A 16,959-nucleotide genomic window follows, 5' to 3' on the forward strand; every position below is an offset into this window, starting at 1 on the left:
AAAAATATGTAAAATTTCCTGTCAAGGCTACTGTCAAACAGACAGATTTAGAATCAGTGAGGTCCAAAACCCTAGAAAAGTGCTTTTAATTGTAATTATGTGACTTTTGGTTGGCTAGTAACGGAAAAGTCAGTTTTTGAGTGGCGGCCATTTTGAAGTGTCAAATATGGCGCTCCCATTGAGAATTGGCTTTGGCTCCCGGCAGATTTGAATTCAGCAGGTCACAAACTACAAGTGTGCCAAGTTTCATGCTTGTAGACAAATTTGCACAATCACCCATTAAAATCCCCCTAACAGACCAGACTAGCAGGAATATTAGGGGGACAAAGCACAGAGGGAGCTGGGGGAGCAAGGCCGGAGAGGAGTCGGTAAAAGACAGAAAGACCACCAACCTGCCTGCGGTGAGTGAGTGAAAGGCCCTCGGAGTTTGCTTCATCGCAGGAGATTCCATTGATTCTGAAAGCTTTGGTTTCAACAGCGTGAAGCCACGCTAGGTGTGAGGCAGGAGCACCGGCCCAGAGGGGGGAACAGTATTCCATTGAGCTGTGGATGAAAGCCTTGTATGTGGTGAGGAGCTCAGGTGTGCCAAGGATGGATTTTGCATGATGGAGGATGCCCAGTCGGCGACTGGCTTTGGAGGCCAGCTTGGAAATGTGGTTTTCCCAAGAAAGATCATGGCAGATAGTGAGACCCAAAAGCTTGAGCGACAGAACTTCTTGGAGAGGATTGTTGAAAAAGTAGATGGGAGGGTTTTCCAGTCGGTCTTTTCGGAGAGACATAGTAAGAGTGTGAGATTTGTCAGGATTGAAAGACATGTTCCACTTGTTTGACCAGTCTGTGATTTTGTCCAGGTCTGCAGAGAGTGAGGAAGCTGCAGACTGCCGATCTGAGGGATGAGGAATGGAGCGGCAGATAGTGGAGTCATCAGCAAAGAGATAGAGAGGATTTTCCAGAGAGTGAGAGAGATCATTGATGAAGACCAGAAATAGCACAGGGCCCAGAACACTACCTTGGGGAATTTCAGCCAGAACAGGAATGGGAGATCCGAGAAATCCATTCAGGGACACACGTTGCCTATGACCAGAGAGGAAGTCCGCAAGCCATGAGTGGAGATTTCCATGGATACCATAGGGGGAGGGTTTGGTGAGCAGAGCTGGGTGCCAGACCGTATCAAAGGTATGTGACATGTCAAGGGAGACAGCTCTGATTTCCTGTTTGGCATTGAGGACCTCCATCCATTGTTGAGACAGCAGAAGCAATATGTCCAGAGTAGAATGACCTGGTCTGAATCCAAATTGATGATCAGAGATCAAGCCATTGGAGAAGAGGAAGGATTTGATATCCGAAGCAATGATGGATTCCATGACTTTGCTGATAATTGGGAGCAGGCTGATTGGTCTGTAGTTGCAAGGATCTGTTTTTGTACCTTTTGTGTGTAAAGCGGTGATGTTTGCTGATTTTCAAGATGCTGGCAGATGACCTTGAGCAAAAGAGAGGGTGAAAAGAACAGAGAGAGAGAGAGAGGGTGGGATAGAGCGGCAGAGCAGGATTTTAGGACCCGTGGGCTGATGCAGTCTGGTCCAGTTGCAGAATCAGATTCGAGGTTTGACAAAAACTTCTCCACCTTGTCAGGAGAGAAGGACACAGAGTCCAGGGACAGTTGGGTTCGACTGGGAAAGGTGTGAACATAGAGAGATGGGTTTGGGACACAAGATTTAGAGGCAAACACAGAGTTGAGGCATTCGGCTTTGTCACGTGCGGTGTCAACTGTGTAGCCATTTGAGGTAAGGGAGGGGATGGAGGGGGAACAAACACCAGAAACGCATTTGACCAGACGCCACCAGGATTTGGAGGAAGGAGACAGGTTTGAGAGTTCATTCTTGAGTGTGGAGAGAGTGCTTCCTCGCACTCCTGAGGGTAGACACACACTTGTTCCAAGCGTGGTGGAAGGAACTGAGATTGCCTTCAGTTGGATTTGCCTTCCAAGAGGCCAAGGCAAGTTGTTTCAGGGCAACTGCCTCACCACAAGATTCCGTGTACCATGGACGGGAGGAAGGGTAATACAACTGAAGACGAGATGGGATAAATCTGTGCATGAGAGAGAGCAGTTTGCTTTGGAAGAATTCCCAGGAAGAATTGATGTCAGAGGCATTAGAGATGGGAGACCAGTCCAGATGATTGATGGCCGCTTGCAGACCATGCCAGTCAGCCTGAGTGAAATGCCAGATTCGTCGGCGCTGAGGAAGCTCTCTGAGAATGGCCAGAGAGATGTCCACTTTAACCAGCAAGTAACAAATGGCAAATGACTTGAATGAAGAAACAAATGGCGAGAGATTTTTGCGTGATGCGAAAGGAACAGTGGAACCTGGCATGCAGGATCAAATGTATTCGTGATGGAAGGAAGGATGGGAGAGGCAGCTCATAGTGATGGCGGGACCAGGCCAGCCCCCCAAAGGGTCCCTCTGGCATCGTGGCAATGTGCTTCAGTCATAGGAGCAAGGTCACTTTGTGCACCTCTCGTCTTCCTTTAGCGCACCCGGGTCTCTTTTGCCCTCAGCTATCACTAACTCATCTCGATGTCCCTGTGCCTTTTCCATTTGTGCCGGCCATTCTCACTGCACTCAGCCGGGCATTTCCTAAGGAAGAATTTCCTCCTGCCGTGGATGCCAACCTCTGGGGATTGTCCATGCCTTTAACTTTTTAAATGCTGAACTTCAAGCACAGGGGATCCACAGGGATAAGACGTGTCCGTCTCTACATAAATTAATGGGTGACTCGATAAGATTGCATTTGGTGCTTAATGGTGCGTCCTTTTTACATGATGTGAAGTGAAAAATTCCATGATGATCAGATGTTGTAATTCTCACTTTTTTTGGAACTTTCCTCTTTATTTCACTCTAAATAATATATATATATATATATATATATATATATATATATATATATATATATATATATATATATATATATATATATACTGAAACGCAAAAGAAACTTACCACCTTTGAAACCTTTAAATATCAACAATAACACTGCGTGTAGTAAATGTGTGAACTTATTTGTGGACAATAGTGTCCTCACTGTCAGACAAAACGGTCACGGATGGTTACTTGAACCTTCAATGGTCACTTCATAGCACAGCTGTTGAACAGCCGTTTTGACTGTCAGTGATTAGCCAAGGGGTACGGGATAATTTTTAATGAGCTGCACGTGATGTCTTGATATTGGCTTTAAAAAGGCCAGTGCAAAATGGGCATTTTGACCGAAAAATTTGACCATTTTGACCAACTTCAAAAAGACGGAAAACGCAAAAGAAACTTACCGCCTTTGAAACCTTTAAATATCAACAATAACACTGCGTGTAGTAAATGTGTGAACTTATTTGTGGACAATAGTGTCCTCACTGTCAGACAAAATGGTCACGGATGGTCACTTGAACCTTCAATGGTCACTTCATAACACAGCTGTTGAACAGCCGTTTTGACTGTCAGTGATTAGCCAAGGGGTACGGGATGATTTTAAAGAGCTGCACGTGATGTCTTGATATTGGCTTTAAAAAGGCCAGTGCAAAATGGGCATTTCAATCAACATGCCACGATTGTCAAGGGATCAACGGCAGCGTGCCCTGGGCATGCTGCAAGGCGGACTGAGCTACCGTGAGGTGCCACGTCGCCTTGGCTGTTCACACCAGATGATATCGGCCCTGGTGGACAGAGACACCCTCCACAACTCTGCAGATGACAGACCGCGATCAGGGAGGCCAAGAGTCACCACTGCAAGGCAGGACAGGCAGATGGTCCGAAGTCACATGCGGGATCGATTCCGTCCAGCATCCCGCACTGCGGCAGAAACTCCGGGGCGTGCAAACCCACGGATCTCCAATGATACTGCACGAAGACGACTGCATGACTATGGCCTGACTGCCAGAAGACCATACAGAGGCCCCGTGATGACGGCTGCCCATCGCCGCAACCGACAGAGATGGTGCCAGCAGCATCAGCGGTGGACCTTGGCACAGTGGAACGAGGTCGCTTTCAGCGATGAGTCAAGGTTCTGTGTGGACAGTCCTGATGGGCGTGAGCGTGTCTGGAGAAGAACTGGTGAGCGATATGCCGATTGTTGCGTGCGTCAAGCCAACAGGTGGGGTGGCCCAAGTGTGATGGTGTGGGCCGCCATATCAGGCCGGTACAGGACGCCACTGGTGGTTGTGGATGGGAATCTTAACGCCCAGCGGTATGTGGATAAGATCCTGCGACATCATCTGCTGCCATTCCTGCTAGACCACCCAGAACTGAGAACCTTTCAGCATGACAACACTCATCCCCATGCTGCTCGCTTTACCACTGCATTTCTCCATGGCGAGAACATCAACACCATGCAGTGGCCTGCGCTCTCCCCTGACCTGAATCCCATAGAGCACCTGTGGGATGAGCTTGGGAGACGCGTAGTTGGCAGGGCCAGGACACGGGCAGAGCTGCTTCAGACATTGAGGACTGAGTGGGACAGAATCCAGCAGCAATCCATCCAAAGACTGGTCGGCAGTATACGCCGATGATGCACTGCCTGTATCCAAAACAATGGTGGCCACACACGCTATTGAAAGGGGACTGACATTGCACCCTGTGCTGTTCTGTACTGTAGAACAAACTGATGAGATGGTGTATCTTGGTCAAAAACTTGACATGTCATCAATAAAATGCCAATGTTTCAATTAGCAATTGTTGGTTTGTTTTATTTTGAACTGTTACAATTTTATTACATTTCAAACAAGTGGTTTACATTTCAAACGATCCCGCAGGTGACTTCGGACCATCTGCCTGTCCTGCCTTGCAGTGGTGACTCTTGGCCTCCCTGATCGAGGTCTGTCATCTGCAGAGTTGTGGAGGGTGTCTCTGTCCACCAGGGCCGATATCGTCTGGTGTGAACAGCCAAGGCGACGTGCCACCTCACAGTAGCTCAGTCCACCTTGCAGCATGCCCAGGTCACGCTGCCGTTGATCCCTTGACAATCGTGGCATGTTGATTGAAATGCCCATTTTGCACTGGCATTTTAAAAGCCAATATCAAGACATCACGTGCAGCTCATTAAAATCATCCCGTACCCCTTGGCTAATCACTGACAGTCAAAACGGCTGTTCAACAGCTGTGCTATGAAGTGACCATTGAAGGTTCAAGTGACCATCCGTGACCGTTTTGTCTGACAGTGAGGACACTATTGTCCACAAATAAGTTCACACATTTACTACACGCAGTGTTATTGTTGATATTTACAGGTTTCAAAGGTGGTAAGTTTCTTTTGCGTTTCAGTATATATATATATATATATATATATATATATATATATATATATATATATATATATATATATATATATATATATATATATATATATATATTACATTATATTACATTATATTACATTACATTACATTACATTACATTACATTATATATATATATATATATATATATATATATATATATATATATATATATATATATATATATATATATATATATATATATATATATATATATATACACACACACGGTTTTGAGAACCCACACTTCTTGGAAATATCACATCATTAAAGGTTAAAGGTAGCACCCCATAGATAGGCCACAAGCAACACGTAGGTCACCATAGGACATCAGTTATTTCATTAGAATGTGTATAGATAAGGCCATGTTTCCAATAGTTGAATCTGCGTTGTGTCAATCAAATAAGGAGTAGGCCCCATTCGTCCATTTTGACAGCCTCCCTCTCCAAGCGACGCCATTGAGCGCTCCCTACAGTCTGTACCACACGGCCCTCCAAATTGTTACTCGCCTTGCCAGCAGCGTTCGCAACCTCGCTGGGCTTCCGCCCAAACACCACCATAAGCCACGAGGTGAGGCCCGGAAAAAGGGGGCGGAGCACCAGGAAGAAGGTGTGGCCACGTCAACCCACCATCAAGGCGGGGCCAGTAAGATATAACCAGCCAACCAGGGCTGGAGTGACATCGCCTGATAGGCGTAGCCTTTGGGCTGGCGGAGCGATAGCTGGCTTGATTATAAAAGTGCACGCACAAAGCCCTTTTACAGGACTTATTGGGAGAGCGCCGAAGACAAAGGACTGCACGGAAATGCGCTTGTGAGAGGACTGCACGGAAATGCCCTTGTGAGAGGACTGCACGGAAATGCGCTTGTGAGAGGACTGCACGGAAATGCGCTTGTGAGAGGACTGCACGGAAATGCGCTTGTGAGAGGACTGCACGGAAATGCGCTTGTGAGAGGACTGCACGGAAATTGCGCTTGGTAAAAGGACTGCGCAGGGAGGCCTGATGAGAAGAGCTCGCCTTGAGAGGACTTGAGTGAAAATTGGTGTTGACAGGATGTATTGGGCGAGCGCACATTACAAATAACTTGTGGGTACATGCGCTTGATCAAAGAGGCTCGCTGGCATTTGGAGTTCAAAGTAGGACCTTGGAGAGGGGGCGTTTGGCGCGAGTGTGCAACTATTACGTACGCCGCCAGGACACCAGCCTTCCTCCCGTGATATAATTGTCCGTTCACGTTGCACTGAAGAGCTGCCTGTCGGGTTTCGTCCGCTGGACCGGAGCCTGGACCGGAGCCGGATTGGAGCCTGGACGCATGGGTGACCATCAACCTGTTCCACCCTACCACCTCAGCAATCTCCGTGTGAGTGTCTGTGTATGTGAGATGGGCCCGTTTGTCCAGGGAATAAGATAAGACTGTCTAAGGCTGCCCTGTGTAACTGCTCCTTCCTCTTTCTATCTTGTATATTTCTTTCGTTTCCTCTTCTTTCTGTACATTTGTAATAAATTTCCTTGTTCTTTCTGGTTTCCTCTTATCCGATCGCATCTGTCTTTTCTCTAATTGGGTAAGTGTGGCACGATCGCAACCGCTTCAAATCGGGTTTAGTCACCTGTTAACAGCTCGGATCGTGGATTGCTATCCGCTCGGCATATCCCATCATATCCGTGGTTCGAGCGGGAGTTATCTCCTTGCTTTACGGCCGGTGGTAGTACTTAGGTAATTGGACTAAGACTCGACCAACAACCCTATTTACCACCGACCGGAAGGAGCGTTATAACTTCCAGGACTCACGTCGGCCAGATCAAAGACAAGGGGATTAACCCCCCCCCCCCCTTGATAAGGTGAGAGCCGACGGTCGGGATCCGCAACAATATATATATATATATATATTGATGCGGATCTCCTCGTCGGCCTTTCCCCTTACCAAGGGGGGATTAGTCCCCTTGTCTTTTACTAGCCGACGGGATCCGGGGCTATGACGTCACTTCCGGGCAGCGTTGAGTAGGGTTATAGGACTGATCACTAATACCTAATTACCAACGCTGCCCAGGAAGCAAAGAAATGAGCCCCGCCCGAATCACGGTTATAGATGGAAACGCCGAGCGATAGCGAACCGTGACCCGAGCCGTTATCAAGGACTAAACCCGATCTGAGCGGTTCCTAATCGTGCCACGCTTACCCAATGGAGGAAATCACTGATACGGTCGAATCAGGAAGAAACAGGAATAACAATTGGTTTATTACACTATGTACAATACCAAGAAGAGGAACACAGTGCAGCCTTATTACAGTCTTAACTTAGCCCCTGGACACGGGCCCGTTTCACACTTCCACACATTCACACGGGGCTGTAGATGGTCAGGTTGATGGCCCAGGGATGATGGCGTCCAGGCAGTTCGCTCCGGTCCCCGACTCGCACCGCGAAGAAGATGGTCAGGACGGCAGAAGCTCCCCGCGGGTCGTTGGCGCGGATCGGACAATTACGGGGCGAAAGGTGAGGCTGGCTGGGCGATTACGCTGGTGTGGCTGCGTACGTAATAGATGGACAGGCGCTATATGCGCTCCCAATACAAGTTCATAGCGCTCCCAATACAAGCTCAATCGCAAAGCGCCTCTCCCGGAAAAGTCCTTTTAGCACCGTCCTCTCACATGCGCGAATCGTGCAAGTCCTCTCACAGTGCGCTCTCCCAACAAGTCCTGTCGCACGAGTCCTTCCTGGCCAGTCCTTTACAGCGCGCGTATCCTCTGCAAGTCCTTTACAGCGCGCGTATCCTCTGCAAGTCCTTTACAGCGCACGTATCCTCTGCAAGTCCTTTACAGCGCGTGTATCCTCTGCAAGTCCTTTACAGCGCGCGTATCCTCTGCAAGTCCTTTTCAAGGACTTTGTGCGCGCGCTTATATAGGCACGCCCTTACCACGCCATGCTCTTAGAGCCCTGATTGGTTATGGCTCTTACTGTTGCTGTCTCCGCCACTTCAACCTCGACGCCGCGCTCCTCCCTCTCTCAGGCCTACCTCTTGTCCCTTGACTAGTGAGCATCCTAATGCGAGGTGCAATAGCCAAAATGGGGCACGGGATGGATGCTGCCTAACGAGGTAGATTTGGAGGGTGGAGGCAAAATGAACGGGGCCTATCTTTTTATTTTACACAACGCAGATGATACTAGGGAAATGCCCTTATACTCACATATACTATGACATAACTAATATCCTAAATGGGCCTACGTGTTGCTTGTGGACTAACTATGGGGGCAAACCCTTTAACCTTTCATGATGTTATATTTACACTCTCAAAACCGCAACTATATATATATACAGTGGTACCTCGGCTTACGAGTTTAATCCGTTCCGTGACGGAGCTCGTAAGCCAAATCGCTCGTAAGTCAAAGCAAATTTTCCCATTCAAATGCATTGAAATGCTATTAATCCGTTCCAGCCTCAAAAAAAAAACACCAATTTTTTTTGTTAGGTGCTTTTAAATAACAAAAATGTACTTTATAAATAACAAATAATGTATAAACAAGCACGACCTCGTATATACTGTACATAATACAAGAGAATGTAAAGAAATAAACTGGTTTTATTAAGCAGAGGAGAAGAGCATGCCAGGTGAGGTGTGCGTGTTGTCGACTTGGCGAGGCAGTACGATCGTACTCCTTCTACGATATGTACGATTTTGAAGCAGAAGGAGTCCATAAAGGCTATAACGCCAGCCAAGGGCGTTACGATTATTTCAAAGCTCCGGACCTCTATCCATGAAGATATGGAGAAGTTGTTGTTTGTGTGGTTGAAGGAGAAGCAGCTCGCAGGAGATACCGTGACCGAGAGCATCATGTGTTTGAAAAGATTGAAACTCGGATATCGAGCACGGACCACGAGGTGTTTTTTCTTTTTTCTTAATCTCGGTTTCAGTGAACTTTTGCTCTGTGCTCACGTGTACTGTACCTGTACCTGTAATGGTACGTCAGAGGATGGCACCTGTTGTCATCATATTAAGTGCAAGATGTTCTGCATCGTAAGTTGGTACACCGTGGTCTTTCGGCGGTGTTTAAGCCGGCCGTCTTGGCTTCTGTCACCATTGGCATTGAGTCTTTCGATGTAGGTAGGTCGTTGTGTGCCGGTGCCTTGGCCGAATTCCTTCATTGCTGCATTGTTAGCTCACCTGGTTTTTTATACCACATCTTTGGTTATCGGACCAGCGAATGACGTCATCTCCTCCAAAGTATGGCTTATTCTCACTTGTCTTGGACGATCTTCTACTTCTAGCCTTCCACCGTGCATTTGGTGTCCACTGTACTTACTGTACAGTGCCTGGTAAAATTGATGTAATGGGTTTTTGACCGTCAACGCCATGAACCGTCATGAACCGTCAACCGCCATGAACCGCCATGAACCGTCAACGCCATGAACCGCTAACACTCAAAAGCCCATTTATCGCGCCTTATAAAGCAAAACGCAAACCGAAAGCCATGCCTCTCAAGCGAGGCGTGCTTCCGTGGTCACGTGATCCACAGGTGTAGCTCATTATACCCGCACGCGCGACACGCTTTGGCGGTCACGTGACCAGCCACTCTGGAGGCGGGGATCCCCGCTGGTGACGTCACCGGCTGGAGCAAGGAGATTCCTCGCTCATGTATTTCGACGATTGCGTGTTTTATATCCAAGCAGAGATGCTTTCACGGCAAGATAACCGCGTGACCGGAACCGGAAGCCACAACCGGAAAATTCAAAAAAATAAATTTTTTGAGCTCGTACATCGGATCTCGGCTCGTATCCCAAAGCAACAAACCGCCCGAGCGACGGCTCGTATCCCGAAAAACTCGTACGTTGGGGCACTCGTAAGCCGAGGTACCACTGTATATATATATATATATATATATATATATATATATATATATATATATATATATATATATATATATATGTATATGTATATATATATATATGTATATATATATATGTATATATATATATATATATATATATATATATGTATATATATATATGTATATATATATGTATGTATATATATGTATGTATATATATGTATGTATATATATGTATGTATATATATATATATATATATATATATATATATATATATATATATATATATATATATATATATATATATATATATACAGTGAAACCTTGACTTACGAGTTTAATTCGTTCTGTGACCGAGCTCGTAACTCAATTTGCTCGTTTCTCAAATTAAATTTCCCCATTAAAATGCATTGAAATGCTATTAATCCGTTCCAGCCACGGAGGTATATAATAAACTGGAGAGCCAATGACGGCTGTCGGCTGAAGCTAGCGGAAGTTGCTTGGCGGCCATATTGGGAAGCCGATTGTGACATTCGTCCACATCCATCAGGGCAAGTAATACAATACACCGGACTCGAACATGCAACTAAATTGGAAGTTTATTGTTCAATAGTTGTTATTTTTCCTTAGCTATCTGATGCCAATAACTGCAAATGAGGGTTGTATAAATTACAGCACTAGGTGGTTTGCCATTGCCTTCCCACTTCGCAGTAGCAGTAGGTAGGGCAGGAAGTTGTTCAGGGTCCTGGTACGAATCCCGATCCTGGTATTTCACGGGCAGGGCGACTGATCATCCTGGCGAACGTTAAGCCGGCTGTCTTGTCTGCTAGTGAAGGAGCTGGGGCTCCCACGTCGATCGGGGAATCGGAATCGGGGAATGGAAGCTGAATGACAGTTGGAAAGTGCCTGTAGCATACTTTATGATAAATGGATTGTCGGGGAAGGAACAGGCGAATTTGGTGACACAATGTCTACTAAAATTGCATGATATCGGTGCAGAGGTGGTTTCCTTAACTTGCGATGGACCGTCCGCTCATTTGACAATGTTACGTGAGCTAGGTGCCGACATCACGCCGCAGAATGCGAAACCAACATTTCCCCACCCAGCAAATCCCGAAAAGAAAATTTGTGTTGTACTCGATGCATGTCACATGCTTAAACTTGCAAGAAACTGTCTTGGATCCATGAAAATGATGGAGGATGGCAACAAAAAAGTCATCGCGTGGAAATACATCCAGGCACTCTTTGATCTGCAGAAGAGGGAAGGCTTGCGTCTGGGAAATAAGCTCTCCCGGAAACACATCGAGTGGAAGAGCAATGTCATGAAGGTGGACACAGCTGCTCAGACATTGAGCACTAGTGTGGCAGATGCAATTCGGTTTTGCAGGGACACTTTGCAACTATCAGAATTTCAGGGCAGTGAGGCTACCTGCCAATACATTGAAACATTGGACAAACTGTTTGACATTCTAAATTCTCGCAATCCATTGGCACGAAACTACAAGGCACCACTCATGACATCACGAGAAGGACTTTTCCTGCCATTCCTGGATACTGCCTACAGTTACTTGTCCAACATCAAAAACATGAATGGTCAAGTTATGACCAATACGCGTTTGAAAACCCCCTTCATTGGTTTCATGATCTGCATAGAGAGTGTCAAAATTTTGTATTTCACATATGTCAAACCTGCCTCATCTCCCCTGCGATACCTGCTCACGTACAAAATGAGCCAAGACCACATTGAACTTTTCTTTGGAGCGGTCCGCATTGCATGTGGAAGTGGGAATAACCCAACGGCCCGGCAGTTTGTTGCCGCATATAAGCGCCTCTTGATGCGACATGACATCAAGTCTGCAAGTGGGAACTGTTCTGCACAGGACTCAACCAGAATCCTGAATGCGGCTTCCTTCAAGTGCGTTGCAAAGCAGGCTGTGCCTGACGAGAGTCACGACATGTTGGTGGCCAGACGATACGACCTGGAGTTGAGATCGCCGGCAAAAGAGGACCACGACTATGCGGATATTCCAAATTTTGAGCAACTTTCCATCTTTACAGAGTCATGTGTTGGCTATATTGCCGGCTATGTGGTGAGGATGGTGAGGAAGACTCTGAAGTGTAGCCAATGTCTTTCTGCATTGACCAGTAACAACGAAGAATGGCAAACCACACCAATGTACAGCCTGATTGTTACCAAGAACAGGGGTGGCCTCATAGTTCCCTCGCACAGTGTTGTTCGTGTCTGTGAGGCGACTGAACGCTGTGTCAAGAGGCTCCTGGCTGTAAGCAATGGCAAAATGCCTCGTGAAAGTGGGATAAGAGTGGCAATTTCCACTTCTGTCCTTTCTGAGGTCGGTCGGTCTACATTTGCTTCCTTGGATCGGCACATGTTTGACTGTGAGGCAGACAGCAACCATGTGTTTGCTTTAATACATTCTGTATCACAATCATACAGCAAGATACGTTTCCATCATGTTGTGAGAACACTCGATGATGACATGAAGGAAGAGCGCATCAGGAAAAAATATTGCAAACTGGTCCTGTTTGCTCACCAGTGAGGCAACACCAGAGCAAGCTGAAATATAAGAGCGACCTCATCTCTACATGGTGTGGGTGTGTTTTGTGGGTTAACTGTGAATTGTGTGGGTTAACTACATGACAGCGTTTCATGTCATTTATGTGACTGACTCACTGTTGATGTGTTGCTGACCCATGTCAGTGTAGAATAAACTCTGGTTATCATTATATCTGCGTGGTTTCTAACATCTCGGTAATAGAAACATACACATCTTAGTTACAATATAATGACTGAATTAAGTAACATCATATAACATGACAACAAATCAGATCTTTATATTGAGGAATATTATAGAACAAGCCAAAGAATGGCAAACGACGATGTACCTCAATTTTATAGATTTCTTGAAAGCTTTCGACTCCTTGCCCAGAGAAAGTCTGGGTCATAATGAAGAAATACAGCATACCTGGAAAATTAGTGAACCTTGTAAAAGCCCTTTACCACGACTTTCAATGTGCGGTCGTCGACCAAGGTGAAACAACAGAATGGTTCAAGGTGAAGACAGGAGTTAAACAGGGGTGTAACATGTCAGGATTCTTATTCCTACTAGTGGGTGATTGGGTCATGAGAAGAACGATAAAGAACACCGAGCGGTAATTTTGGGCACTTTTTTTTCAAACAAGCTCTAAACCATTGGATTCCCCAGGAAAAATGCGTCTAGAACCAACTTCAAACTTAATGAACACCATTTCCTTAAAGAACGGGATTCTGAGCCCGAATATCAGTTCAAATATTAGTATTCTATATTAATTAAATAGTCGGCGGTCCTAAAATTCGCTCCAGCTGCATCATCAGTGCGCCACGCCTTTGCTTTGACAGGCTTACGATCGGCTTCCCAATATGGCCGCCAGACTATTTCCGGTGGCTTCACGGCGGCTAATGCTGCGAGGTGGCCAATTGGCTCTCCATATTATATACCTCCGTGGTTCCAGCCCGCCAAAAACCACACCAATTTAAAAAAAAAAATATATATATAAATATCTCGCGCTTTATATTTCACCTGCATGCAGCATACAAGTTGGCAGGATGGCCTGGACTGGAGGTACGCACACTTGACTCTAAACTGTCCAGCCTGGGTTTGAATCCCGACCCAGCTATAACCTGTCATGGGTGAATCACAGGCAGGGTGATTCATCAATGTGTGTACCGCTAAACTGGGCGCCCCGTTTGCGTCCCATTAGTTGTTGGATGTTAAGGATCTCACCGTGTTTTCCACAAAGAGAAGGCGAGCTATCGCCGGCACTCTGAACAAGTTGTGGCCTGGCATGCTCTTCTCCTCTGCCGTTATATACGTCCTCCTCGGCATCTTTTTCCAGAAGAGCCCTGTCTCGTCACAGTTGAAGATTTGCTGGGGGATGTATCGTTCGGCTTCTATCAGTTCGGCAAAAGTTATAATAAAATCTTCAGCTGCCTTCACATCCGAGCTTGCTGCCTCACCATGCCTGACAACGGAGTGAATGCCGGTCCTCTTCTTAAAATTATCAAACCATCCCCGACTGGCTTTGAATGACTTCCGATGCCTTGTCCGTTGATGTTCCCGCCGTCTGCTGCACCAAATCCCCGTAAATGTCTCGGGCCTTCTCACACATGATGCTCTCGGTCACGGTATCTCCTGCGAGCTGCTTCTCCATCAACCACACAAACAACAACTTCTCCATCTCTTCATGGATAGAGGTCCGGAGCTTTGAAATAATCGTAACGCCCTTGGCTGGCGTTATAGCCTTTATCGACTCCTTCTGCTTCAAAATCGTACATATCGTAGAAGTACTACGATCGTACTGCCTCACCAAGTCGACAACACGCACACCTCGCTCATGTTTTTCGACGATTGCGTGTTTTATATCCAAGCACATCATCCTCTTCTTCTTCTCAGTACTGCCCTTGGCACTCAATTTCTTAGGACCCATGGTTAAAACTAAGAAATTTTCCAAAATAACCAAAATGCGAAAACAAAGCAGCAGCGATATACGGCAGAGATGCTTGCACGGCAAGATAACCACGTGACCGGAACCCACCTGGTGGCGGGTGGCGTAAGCTCGTAACTCAGATCTCGGCTCGCATCTCAAAGCAAAAAACCGCCCGAGCGACGGCTCGTATCTCGGAAAACTCGTAAGTTGGTGCACTCGTAAGTCAAGGTTTCACTGTCTATATATATATATATATATATATATATATATATATATATATATATATATATATATATATATATATATATATATATATATATGATCAGTGTTTTAAAGTTGAAGACAAATGATAAAATGGAGTTTTCTGTAATTTAATTGTGCATTTTGAGTCACCTGTTTTGTTTGTGTATTGCTTTCTATCATTGTACGACAGGTATCATGGAGAAAAGTTGCCGCGTTTTTTCTTACCCCGACGGACACGCCGTGACCCTCCTGGGGGAATAGTACTGACCACCGTGTACGACAATCCTCTGGATATTGATTCTGGAGACTCTCTCCTGCGCAGGCAGCCCCTGCATGCACTCAAGTTATATGGCCATTCAAATAAGGCCAAGACCAAATCTTTTGATCCACAGCCCTGAGTATGACACATTGACACATGCCACAAAGCACACAATTGTTCTTATGACTCATTGACATGAACAGGCATGTCCATTCGTACCTCTTCTGCACATTAATGATCGTAATTGAAGTTTATTTTAACGGAATAGCATCAGTAGCAGAACCTTCCTGCGTCTTCATAAAGCTGACAGTATGTCGGGAACACACCGATGCATCATAGCCCAATATTTCCCTGTTTGAGCTTTGGCGCAGGAACCTACAGGTATAGCAATGTGACCTCTTGGGTGTTAAAAATGAAATGGTAAACCTTCTTGACACCTCAACAACTTTCAGAGTTGTCTCTTGAGAAGTTATTAGGTTATTTCGCAGTATTTCTCTGAAATAACCTCATAGAGTGGGTCCGGCTGTCGTACATACGTACATACGTCCGGCTGTCCGTACATACGTTAACATTTGACTAAAACCTCTTCTCACAAATGACACGACTGATATGGATCAAATTTGGTACGATGCACCAGGACAGCAGGACACCATGCCCGAACCTTAAGTTGCGCTCCCCAAGGCCGTATCTCCCCTGGAAAGGGGGCCACGGGCTGCCTCCCCTAATCCCTCAAATTCACTAAAACATATTTTCCTCACAAACTACATGAGGATATGGATCAAATTTGGTAACTAATATTGATCTTCAACTACAAACCGATATGGATCAAATTTGGTACGATACGTCAGAACATTAAGGTATCATGGGGTTGTGCTCCCTATCCGATCCGCCTCCACCCCCTATGAGGCTGAAAGGGAGGGGTGGGAGGGGGGTTATTTTTAAATCTTCTCAGAAACTGTGAGGAATTAATACTCACTTTTTCAAGTTTGTTGATGCACCTATTTATTTGATTTGTTGCTCCTCTGACTGAGCTTCACTTCGAGTTTTGTTGCAATTAACGTTTTTGAAAAACAAAACATAAAACAAAAAAAAATGCACTGCAGCATGACTTGCCAGCAGAAATTGGAAAGGACAGTACCAGATGTGGGTTTGTGCGAGAAGTTGATCAAGCATTGGACTCCTTCATTAGGGCTGACATGTTGGCCGAGATGTACTCTCTCTTGCCTCTGAGCTGTCTCGCCTGGGTTTGAATCCTGACACAGCTATAAACTGTCATTCCGGTGTTTCACAGACAGGGTGATTCATCAATGTGTGTGCCGGCCCTCAGATGGATGTTAAACGAGCGTCCCATCTGCCAGCATTCGTTGGTGGACGTTAAAGATCCCATGGTGTCCTTTGTGAAGAGTAGGTGAGCTATTTCCGGCACCATGGCCAAATTCCAAATTGCTGACCTAACCAGCAGAGGAGCACAGCGTCAGCCACACCCTCCACCAATGATGTTGCCCCACAGCCTTATGCTACACATATGAACAAACTAACGAACGATTTCAGTCATTACAATTTTGAAATTGGTTTTGATGCATATTCTCCACAAAAGGATATTGGGAGGTTTTAGTTATTTTCAAGGAGGGTGAATTAATATATATATATATATATATATATATATATATATATATATATATATATATATATATATATATATATATATACATATATATACATATATATATATATACATATATATATACATATATATATATATATATATATATATATATATGTATATGTATATACGTATATATATATATACGTATATACATATGTATATA

The 16,959-nt window shown here is 45.4% G+C and overlaps 1 protein-coding gene across 1 annotated transcript in view; it reads left to right on the top strand.

Moving 5' to 3' along the window:
- The window catches only part of GPATCH3 (G-patch domain containing 3), a 33,092-nt gene extending 16,896 nt beyond the window's left edge, over nt 1-16,196 (top strand). Inside the window, exon 8 of the mRNA XM_068110850.2 lies at nt 15,062-16,196. Coding sequence (XP_067966951.2) covers nt 15,062-15,269 — 208 coding nt within the window. The 3' untranslated portion in view covers nt 15,270-16,196. The remainder of the gene's footprint in view (nt 1-15,061) is intronic.
- Nucleotides 16,197-16,959: the final 763 nt, after the last annotated feature.

This window comes from Myxine glutinosa, chromosome 3 (assembly GCF_964187855.1).
Source record: "Myxine glutinosa chromosome 3, kmMyxGlut1.1, whole genome shotgun sequence".
NCBI classification, from domain to species: domain Eukaryota; kingdom Metazoa; phylum Chordata; class Myxini; order Myxiniformes; family Myxinidae; genus Myxine; species Myxine glutinosa.